General features: G+C 40.1%; 1 protein-coding gene across 1 annotated transcript in view; it reads right to left on the reverse strand.

The window, feature by feature from the left end:
* tkfc (triokinase/FMN cyclase) overlaps nucleotides 1-10,927 on the reverse strand; it is a 61,393-nt gene extending 50,466 nt beyond the window's left edge. Inside the window, exons 1-4 of the mRNA XM_072272288.1 lie at nucleotides 10,584-10,927; nucleotides 8,227-8,416; nucleotides 5,294-5,404; nucleotides 634-815 (exon numbers count right to left, since the gene is read on the reverse strand). Of these exons, the coding sequence (XP_072128389.1) occupies nucleotides 634-815; nucleotides 5,294-5,404; nucleotides 8,227-8,416; nucleotides 10,584-10,589 (489 nt within the window). The 5' untranslated portion in view covers nucleotides 10,590-10,927. The remainder of the gene's footprint in view (nucleotides 1-633; nucleotides 816-5,293; nucleotides 5,405-8,226; nucleotides 8,417-10,583) is intronic.
* Nucleotides 10,928-11,255: the final 328 nt, after the last annotated feature.

Here is an 11,255-nt window from a genome sequence, read left to right on the forward strand (position 1 = left end):
AGAGTGGTGAATCTGTGGAATTCTCTGCCACAGGAAACACTTGAGGCCAGTTCATTGGCTATATTTAAGAGGGAGTTAGATATGGCCCTTGTGGCTACGGGGGTCAGGGGGTATGGAGGGAAGGCTGGGGCGGGGTTCTGAGTTGGATGATCAGCCATGATCATAATAAATGGCGGTGGAGGCTCAAAGGGCCGAATGGCCTACTCCTGCACCTATTTTCTATGTTTCTATGTTTCTATGATGTCTCCAATTTTCATGAATAACATTTTTCTTAGAAATTCAATAGCCATTAGGCCAAGATATTTACCAGAGCTAAATCAAAGACCAGTTAATTATAACCCATCTCAACCCATTCTTAACAGAAGTACAATATTCATCAGTTTTAGTCCTTTGCCACAATTCTGGTTTCCAAAGAAAGTCAGAAAGTTCCTGGTGATGTATTGGACTGGGTACAATACATCATTTTGTAAAAATTTCCAGTCCCATTATGTGCCATTGATCTCTTGATATATCAACAAGGCTTCAGACTTAAAACATTCCACCACATGTTCAAATGTTTATCTGCCTCTACCTTCAAAGTATTCAAAGGCTCTGCTTTAATAATACTTTGAAGGTTTTGGCAAATAGACTTACTTTATGGATAAGTACTGTGCCACACAAACCCCTCCTCCCAGTTTTCTTCTGCTTGGTAAAGGCACAATCATCAGCCACAATAACCATCTCCACAGGAATTCCCTTCATTTTTGTCTCTTCTAGAGCTAAACCGAAATTTAGCCGATCCCCTGTGTAGTTCTTGACAATCAGCAGTACACCAGCTGGATAGAAAATACAGATAAAAAGGTCGCTAAAATGCGTCATAATTGTCTTCTTAATCATCATAACTCCACAGCCAACCAACTAAGTCAACTCCCTTCTTATAATTCTTGTAGTTATTAATGAATACAGAACCTGTTATGCAAATAACAAGTAATATCCCAAAGCATTTCACAGAAGCATTATCAAAAAATAGAGATTACACTGTTTAGAGATAGTTGGTTCTGGTTAATTGGGCCATCAGTCAACCAGGGCAGCTGCTTATGTTAGAAAACTCTTAAGAACAAAAACAAATGGAGAAAATAGCAGGGATTCCCTTCATTTCTTTGGGACACTATACTGCTTAATAGGGACAGGAAACTGTAGCCAAACCGTTTCTAACTCGTGTGGACTTACAAGGCTGTTTAGATACCACACCATGCATCAAGGTAAGCTTTTAAATAGCACCAATTGCATGAGCTGACCTTTAGAAAACAAGGTTCAAAGTAAATTTATGATCAAAGTACATATATGTTACCATATACATCCTTGAGATTTGTTTACACAGTAAATCCAAAAACAATCAATAATAGAATCAATGAAAGACCACACCCAATAGGGCAGACAAATAACCAATGTGCAAAAGACACCATACTGTGCAAATACAAAAGCAAAAAGAAATAATAACAACAAATAAATAAGCAATAAATATTAAGAACATGAAATGAAGAGTCCTTGAAAGTTAGTCCATAGGTTGTGGGAACAGTGCAGTGATGGGGCAAATCCTCACTGTTTCAAGAGCCCGATGGTTGAGCAGTAATAACTGTTCCTGAACCTGGTGAATGGAGTCCTGAGGCTCCTGTACCTTCTTCCTGCTGGCAGCTGTGAGAAGAAAGCATGCCCTGGGTGGTGGAGATCCCTCATAATAGAAACTGCTCTCCTGCAACAGCGCTCTCTGTAGATGTGCTCAATGGTGGGAAGGACTTCAGCTGAAAAGGACTGGGCCGCATCCATTACTTTTTGTGGGATTTTCTGTTCCATACTAAGCTGAGGTACAACCTGTCAATATACTCTCCACTACACATTTATACAAGTTTGTCAAAGTTTTAGATGTCATGCTGAATCTTCACAAACTTCTAAGTAGAGGCACTGCAGTACTTTTTCTTCAGAATCGCACTTAAGTGCTGGGCCCAAGACAGATCCTTGGAAATAATGACACCGATGAATTTGTTGACCCTCTCCGCCTCTGATCCCCCGATGAGGACTCTGGTTTCCTTCTCCTGGAGTCAATAATCAGCTCCTTGGTCTTGCTGACATTGAGAGATATGGCACAACTCAGCCAGGTTTACAATCTCTCTCTGATGTATATGCTAATTCGTCACCACCTTTGTTTCGGATAACAGTGGTATCATCAGCAAACTTAAATATGGCATATGAGCTGTCCTTAGCCACAGAGTCATAAATATGAAGCAAGTGGAGCAGGGGGCTAAGCAATGGCTTTGTGGTGCAGCTGTAATGATGGAAGTTGTGGGGATGTTGGAGCAGCAATTTTTGTCACTGATAGTTGATGAGAATTAAGCAGTAAGACAATTCCAATCTGTTCTTATCACCATGGTTTCAAGTATTCAGGTTTGGAGGTGTCAGAAATTATCAGAAGTGAAAATGGAACCATTTCACTACTTCAACAAATTAGAAACTACGGAGAATTTGGAAGTATCAATAATCATCTTGAGTGTTACAATGAAAATGAAGATTTGGAGGATGCAATAGTTGACAGCAGTTCATCATCTGCACTCTGTGAATGCACTGATTTTGTTCGTTTATAATCAAAAGAATGCGACGCAGATGAATTTCTCTGTCGGTAAGCATTAGAAACTATCACACAGCTTAATAGTACTGTACTAGATTTGGTAGTGTTCTAATTTGTTCTTTATTTTATTTGAATACATAATTTTCTATGTCATGTGTATTTTTTCTATACCTTTATAACTATTTCCATGAAACCGGCTAATTGGGGTACTGCTTAACTAAGCCAAGATGTACTGATCCCAATATATCCCAATTAACCACTGTATTAGAAAATGCCAGTAGGGAGCAGTTGATGTTATATCAGAAGGAAATGGATATATAAAAACCTTATAAAAGACCATAATCATGTTTGGAGCTGGCTACAAATTTCCTTGCAGAAGGTAGCTGTTCTCAGCTGATCATGAAGAAAATTCTTCTGTTTCTACAAAATATGTTTCCACAGACCTCAGCTACCATAATAGATGACGATCTCCCTGGTTGTTTTAATTTTAACCAAAAAATCTAATTATGGCCTTTTGAAAATCAACCTCTATCATTTCCAACTTTAACACACCTTCAACTCTGTTCCCACCCACCCACAGTAATCTTCCATCACATTATCAAGTGTCTGTCTACCTTTGTCTTGAAAGTATTCAACAGTCTGTTTTACTAATGGTTTGAAGAGGGGTATAGTACATAAATTTACTTTATGCATAAGTACTGTGCCACAAACTCCCTTCTCCTGGAAGAGGTGGCAAGGCAGAGGGGGTCTTAGCAGCAGATTTTAAGCAAAGGAGAACAGAGAAGCAGTGAGTGTAGTACCAAAGAAACTATGAGGAAGCAGCAAGAAGTAAACATTTGCCTTAAAATATAGTTAAAAATATCAGTGTCCGGTGCTAAAAGGGATAACAGAGCATCAAAGCACAGCTTACATCAGATACACAGAGCTCAATACAGAAGAAACCCTAGAGGATTCTGGTTAATCCCAGGGTAAAACAAAACAAACAATTAGAAAGGAATAGATATGGTATGAAAATATACTGTCAAGTAAAATTTAAAAAAAATCCAAAGCTGTTTTGTAAGAGGAAAAAACTACTGAAACCGGAGAGAGTTCAAAGGAGCTTCACGAAAATGATTCCAGGAATGAATGGCTTGTCATATGAAGAGTGTTTGATGGCTTTGGGCCTGTATTCACTAGAATTCAGAAGAATGAGGGGTGACCTCATTGAAAACTATCAAATGGTGAAAGGCCTTAATAGAGTGGATGTAAAGAGGATGCTTCTAAGACTAGAGAACACAGCCTCAGGGTAAGGGATGTCCTTTAAGAAAAGAGATGAGGAAGAAGTTCTTTAGCCAGAGGGTGGTGAATCTGTAGAATTCTTTGCCACATGCAGCTGTGGAGGCCACATATTTACATTAATTTAAGGCAGAGGTTGATATATTCTTGACTGGTCAGACAATAAAGGAATACTAGAAGAAGGCATGTGACTGAGAGAAAAATTGGATCAGCCATGATGAAATGGCAGAGCAGACTCGATGGGCCAAATGGCCTAATTCTGCTCCTGTATCTTATGGTCTTAAGATAACTAGAGAAACAGTGAGGCACTTAAGACTATATGACATAGGTGCAGAATAGGGCCTCTTGACCCAGAGTCTGCTCCGTCATTACATCATGGTTGCTTTGTTATCCCTCTTAATCCCATTATCCCCAGTTCTCCCTGTAACTTTTGTCATCCTTACTAATCAAGAACCTTATCAACCTCCATTTTACATATACCCAATGTCTTGGTCTCCACAGCTGTCTATGGCTGTCTATGAATTCCACAAATTCACCATCTTCTTGCTGAAGAAATTCCTCCTCACTTCTGTTCTAAAGGGACATCTTTGTACTCTGAGGATTTCGCGCTGGTCCTAGACTACCCTAATATAGGAAACATGCTCTCCACGTCCACTCTATCTAGGCCTTTTAATATTCAATAGGGTTCAGTGAGATTCCACACACCCCCACCCTATTCTTCTAAACTCCAGCAAGTATAGGCTCACAGCCATCAAACACTCATTGTACGTTAATCTTTTCATTCTTATGAACCTTCTCCGGATGCTCTCCAATGCTAATATATCCGTTCTTTGATAAGAGCTCGAAACTGCTCTCAATACTAAGTGTTGACCGACCAATGCCATATAAAGCGTCAGTATTACATCCTTGCTTTTACATGAGAACTGAAAAGGTAACCTGTACACACACAAAATGTAGGCAAGACATTTGCAGAGTATTTTGCACGTGTTAACCAAAGACGGAGATAATGCTGATACCATAGTTAAGTCAATGTTTGTAAAATATCAAGTGAAATATTTACGTAAGATGGGATGTATTAAGGAGTTATCATCTTTGAAAATGGATAAGTCTCACGACATTAAAAGATAAAGGTAGGTAATCAAAATAACAACTTCATTAGTGGCTATCCCATAAATATTCCAGGTATTTGTTTTTTTTTCTGGAGCTGTAGCATGTTACTATATTAATGAATAACTTTTATAATATAATACATATAAATCTAATTATGATACCAAATTTAGTAATAAACATCTCCAACTTGTTGATGAGATAGACTGACTTACAGAATTTTGTTTTGCATAACTGCAATCAGTTCTTTCTATATAGTAGCCCTCAAAAGGGCATCTTGTTGACTTCACTATTTCATTGTGTACATACCTGCTCCTGCTCTGACCACAGTTTGAATCGCTGCTAAAATACTTCCAGTTGGAGGAGAAGTGAAAACATCTCCAGCAATAGCAGCAGTCAACATTCCTGCTCCAACATAGCCTGAAAAAAAAAATTTCCAAAATCCAATGACAGCCTCGAATATAAGAGCCAGAACTCTCAATTTTATTTCTTCTTTATAACTTGCTCTGCTTGGATTTTAACAGTTAAGGTGCATTTTCATATCCAGTGGCCACTTTATGAAGTAGATCTGTAGGTAATCAGCCAATTGTGTGGTAGCAGCTCAATGCATAAAAGCATACAGATGTGGTTAAGAGATTCAGTTATTGCTCAAACCAAACAATGTGATCTAAGTGACTTTGATCGTGGAACGATTGCCGGTGCCAGGCAGGGTACATCAGAACCTGTTGATCTCCTTGGATTTTCACACGTAATATTCCCTAGAGTTTGCAGAGAATGGTGTGGAAAAACAAAACAAAAACCAGAGTGGCAGTTCTATGGGCAAACACACCTTGTTAATGAGGGAGGTCAGAGGAGAATGGCCAAACTGGTTCAAGCAGGCAAGAAGACAACAGTAACTCAAATAACCAAGCATTACAATAGTGCTGTGCAGAGGAGCATCTCTGAACGCACAACACATCAAAACTTGAAGTAAATGGGCTACAGCAGCAGAAGACCGCATCAGGTTCCAATCCTATTCCTATTAAAGTGGCCACTGAGTATATACATCTGCAGCCCCAGTGTGTTAAACAATTCCACCAATGGAATTGCTCTGAAGGAATCCATTTTAGAAAAATATTTCTAATGTATATACAATATTTGCTTAATTTTCATTCAAATGAGTACATTTACATAATCTACGGATTAAAAAATTGTCACCTGTGAAAGAGTCCTGCAGTGTTCAGCAACACAGGTCCTGCGAGTTTGTAGTGCTCTGTCATATTTAATTCAATTTTCAAGTTTTGAAGGCTCAGACCAAGGCAATAACTGGAGAAAAGGTGGGAACAATGCCTACATTTTCTGAACTAATTCATCAGATAGGACTAGCAGTAAACAAACCTCCAATTCCTCATTCAAACAGTCCACATTTTGTCTTTCATATGTTGCTGATCATCATACTTGGCCAGAATGCCAAAGTAAAATTAAACAAAAATCAACAACCCAACCCAAATCAAATCCTGTCAAATACCATACAAACATCGACTATACACAAGGCATTGACTTGGTGTCTGTCTAAACTACACCTGTACTGCTGCTTCTGTCCAATGCTAACCCACTGAATGAAGCATGGCTGATGTACAATCAATGACCTAACATTTGATCCTTTAGGATGATCTTCAGCATTAATGGGTCTACCAACAGAGGATATGTATTACATACTTATCTTCAACTGAACAGCAGAACCTGTCACCACTTTGGTGTGATATTCCATTTCTGAAAGAACTTTGAACCACATTTTAACTACATCAATATTGCCCAATTATCATCTCTGTAACATTATCCTATGATCCACATCTTAGCCCTTCTTACCTCCTGATCTGTGGTTTTATTCCTTCTAGCCTTGAACTGTTTAAGTGCTCTCCTGGCTGGCTTCCTTAGTGCTCTCACCCATTAATTTGGCTGATGACAGGATGGGGAAGTCACCTGCTCCGCAGCCTGTAAAGGCCTATATTCACAGCTGATTCGCTGAGCTATACTGACAGCACAATAAATTTAAGATTTTCATCCGGCTTCCAAATCCATATTATGCCTTTATCCACCTCTGTAATCTTGTCCAATTACTCATAAAATATAAGACCATAAGACATAGGAGCAGAATTAGGCCATCTGACCCATCGAGTCTGCTCCACTATTTCATCATGGCTGATCCAATTTTCCTCTCAGCCCCAATTTCCTGCCTTCTCCCCGTATCCCTCCATGTTCTGACTGATCAAGGATCTATCAACCACTTCCTTAACTATACATAAAGACTTGACCTCCACAGCTAACTGTGGCAAAGAATTCTACAGATTCACCACACTCTGGCTAAAAAAAAAAAATTCCTCATCTCCATTCTAAAACAACGCCCCTCTATTCTGAAGCTGTGTCCTCTCGCCTTAGACTCTCCCATCAGAGGAAACATCCTCTCCACATCCACTATATCAAGGCCTTTCACCATTCGATAGGTTTCAATTAGGTCACCTCATTCTTCTGAATTCTAGTGAATACAAGCCTTTAGGATGATCCATTCAATGCTGGGATTATTTTTGTGAACCTCGAATCCCCTCCAGTTTCACCACATCTTTTCTAAGATAAGCGGCCAAAAAATGCTCACAAACTCCAAGTGAGGTCTCACCAGTGCTTTATAAAGTCTCAACGTTACATCCTTGTATGTATGTTCAAAATACACATTCTTGATGATCACACTTAAATTTAAATGTATAGCTATTTACAGATAGTTTATAAAGTCCTGAATAAAAAGCTTGATTAGCAAACAAGGTCTGCATAGTAAAGGAGGACAATGCATTTGTGGGACAACACATAAAATACAAATGGCAAAGAGTTAAGATGGTTGTTCACCCCCCCCCACCCCCAAAGAGTGAAGGATCTTGAAGGAAACAAGTCCCAGCACCACTGCTCTTTTGGACATTTTGTTAATTACTTATCTATTGGCTCACCAAAATCACCAGATTGTTTCAACACACCTCAAAAGGCAACCAAGAGTTTAAGTTAATATCTCGTGTAGAAGATGTCACTTTAACAAAGCAGCAGTTTTCAAGTATTTGAAATGTGGGATTGTATATTGAGTTCAAAACTACCTAACTCAAAAGTGAAACCATTATCAACTGAAGCAACTGAACTGATTGTACCTGCATGATCCATTATTAGTAAAAGGTTTAAGATCTTATGGAGATTTACTAAGATCAACATTTTAAAATTGATACCTGCATGAGCTGGTTCGTGTCCAGAACCGCCTCCAGACAGCAATGCCACTTTGCCTTTAATGTTCTTTAAGTCCGACCTGATAACGATACGATGTCCCTGCACCAGCTGCATTCCTATATTCCAGGCCACAAGTCCTTCCAAAGCATCATCCACACAATGTTCCACAGAGTTTGTCAGCTTCTTTGAATGCTAAAGCAAGATGATAAATTAATTTCTCACTCAAAAGATTGAATATCAGCTTTCTAAGCCATTCAATTTGCATGTTGTGGTGTGTAATCTCCTATCCAACAAAACTCATTTTAGTTTCACTACTCTCAACACAAGAATGAAAATCTGGGGAATTTATTTTCAATCATCCAGCATCCAACACCACCCCAGATGACTCCTAATTTCACCCCTGGGAGCAACCTATTTTCCTCTGCAGATTTGCAAATATACGTCCGAGAAGACCACAACCTTGTCATTGGGTTTGGAGACTTGCACGCCTCAATGACCTGGAGAGCTATGTCGGCTAGAGTCAGGACCTTGTACTTTGGTTTCTGGTAGGGTCACCTATGCTACACAGGTCAAAAGATAGAGGCCAGTTAAAGAGTGGTCCACCAGTCCTCCAGGTTTGGGGGTTCAGCACAGGGCTAACAACCCTGACTGGTTAAAAAAAATTGTTACAGTAACAACAAAGAAACCTTCTATATCTGTGTGCAATGATATAGACAGACAGAGATGGAGTACCTTCATTGCTGCCCTGAACACCAATGGCGTAAGGGACAGTAAGTAAGTTGCAAATACAGAGATTGCAGATGAAATTCTTTCACAGGATTCAAACGTGCAAGGCCCAATCAGGTCTGATGTCCACTGCAGCTACAACCAACTTCCAGATTTAGTGAATTTTGCATTCCCTTTAGAGGTGCAGGTGACAGCATTGTCTGAAATCAGCTGGCTAACAGGAAGCAGATAGTGATCATAAATTAGTTTTTTTCTAGTTGGTAATGGTAAAGAGTATACCACAGGGCCTCGATTTTTTTTTCACAATTTATGTGAACAGCTTAGATGCAGATAGATTCTACAAGGAGGCAATGGAGGAAGATGGAAATGTAGAGTTTAGGTTACTAATAGATCTGCCTTGATCTTCTTGAATGAAGGAACAGACTTGAAGAATTGAGTGGCCTATTTTCTGTTTGTTCATTTGCCTATCATTTTACAAATGCAATAATATAATTGCAAAATAGATTTTTAGTAGAAAATAGTTACTTCACAATAGAAAAAAAAGCTTTTATGTAATACTACTCAAATCCAAAAGGACACTCAGAGAAATCCATGGCCAACAATAGCTTCTGAAAGATACCATTTTTACAAAGAGAGAGTTGGTAATCATGTTAGTCACAGGGTACATCCTAAAGCAACCACCTGTAAAGGGGTTATAGTTAAATGAATGTTGACAGTAACAGCAGAACTGGCTACATTTCATCAAATAGCACCAAAATATATCTAATGTACATCTGAATAGATTGATCGAGGATTCACTTTGGAATTTAGTCAGAAAGTACAGCACTCTCTCAGCATTGCAGTGAAATGTTCATGTAGGCTACCTGATGCCTGAGGCCTGAAGCCTGAACACCTGTTGGCTCAAAAAATTAATCTGTAAGACCGACATTAAAATATTCACTGTTTTGCTCCATGTCACTGTTACTAAAATTTTCACATACTGTACACCCATGACTTAAACATGAAAATCATGATGCCATTATCAATGATATAACTCTCTGCAGCAGGCTATGGAATTTTGCAACGCCGTAAGTTGTTTTTCAGAAGCTACACACGCTGCAATGGAATAACTGTCCAATTTACTCTAAACTGTTTAAGTCAAGAGGGGAATCACCTCAGGAAATGGCAGGTGGACTGGGAACCACACTGCCCCTTTGAGGAACAGTTCTTTGGCCTCTAGGATATAGCAGACCAGGGGAACCTGGTGATTACTCTTCCTAAGTTAGTCAGCATGGAGACCCCCTTGTAATCGTTAAGATAGTGATGGTTGCAAAAGAGCTCCCTTAAACCACAAGCAAAGTCAAAGTTGACGTATTGAAAGACTTCAAAATGGAAAGTGCTTTTAGCAACGGGCAACACAACAGACGGATGTGGTTTCTAAAATGTACTCTCTAACTTGTCACTTTAATATAGGTTTTCAAAGCCCATGTATTGCAGGTGGTTCCCTTCAAAGGTCCTCTCTAATGTTACCACAATCGTCAGGCGGCGTTCGCCACGGCGGCCGTGCCCTGCAATCAGTACCGGCTGGAAGGCCCCACTCTCCCGGTCAGGAGGGCGGCCGCTCCATTTAACCCATCTTCCCCCGGATGCTTACGTGCATCGCTCAGCTTGGCAGAGAGATCCCGGGCCGCTGCTTGAAATCAAACACACTGACAGAGCAATGCACTGCAGAGGGAAGGCAGATTTAAGCAGCGACGAAGTGAGGAGGTGGAGCTCGGGTCCTGCAGGGGTGGAGCTGGAGGCCGAGGCCCAGGCCCAGGCCCGGCCGGGAGCCCGCCTCCCTCGCTCTGGAACCGCCCGACGGTTGGTGGCAGAACCAGGTGCTGCGGTGCTTTGAAGTTCGGTCAAATCGAGAGTTACCGGCTCTCATCAAACCTCAATAATCTGATCGGACAATCGGTGGGGAAAAATTCGTTGGGTATCAACTCAGACATCCCACCCTGCAAAAACTCATTTCAGGGAGGTAGCACCACCACCCCCGCAACCCCATATCCCTCCCACCGGTCGACCTCCAAGAGTGTATGAATACAGGATATTTAATTCTGAAAGAACACAACAATTTATTTGATCACATATTGAAACTATTTACACACATATTATTTTGTTGGCAGTCTCAATGCTAATGCAAATAGTTTTTCTATTTATTTTGCAAACTTTCCTTGTACTGTGATGTGACAATAGCTGCTGTCTTGGTTGATGAGCAGGCATAGTTTTTTTGCTATTTCTGAATCGGGAAACATTTTCCTGAATCGCTTGCCTGTGTGCT

This window comes from Mobula birostris, chromosome 11, assembly GCF_030028105.1.
Source record: "Mobula birostris isolate sMobBir1 chromosome 11, sMobBir1.hap1, whole genome shotgun sequence".
In the NCBI taxonomy this organism is placed as follows: Eukaryota; Metazoa; Chordata; class Chondrichthyes; order Myliobatiformes; family Myliobatidae; genus Mobula; species Mobula birostris.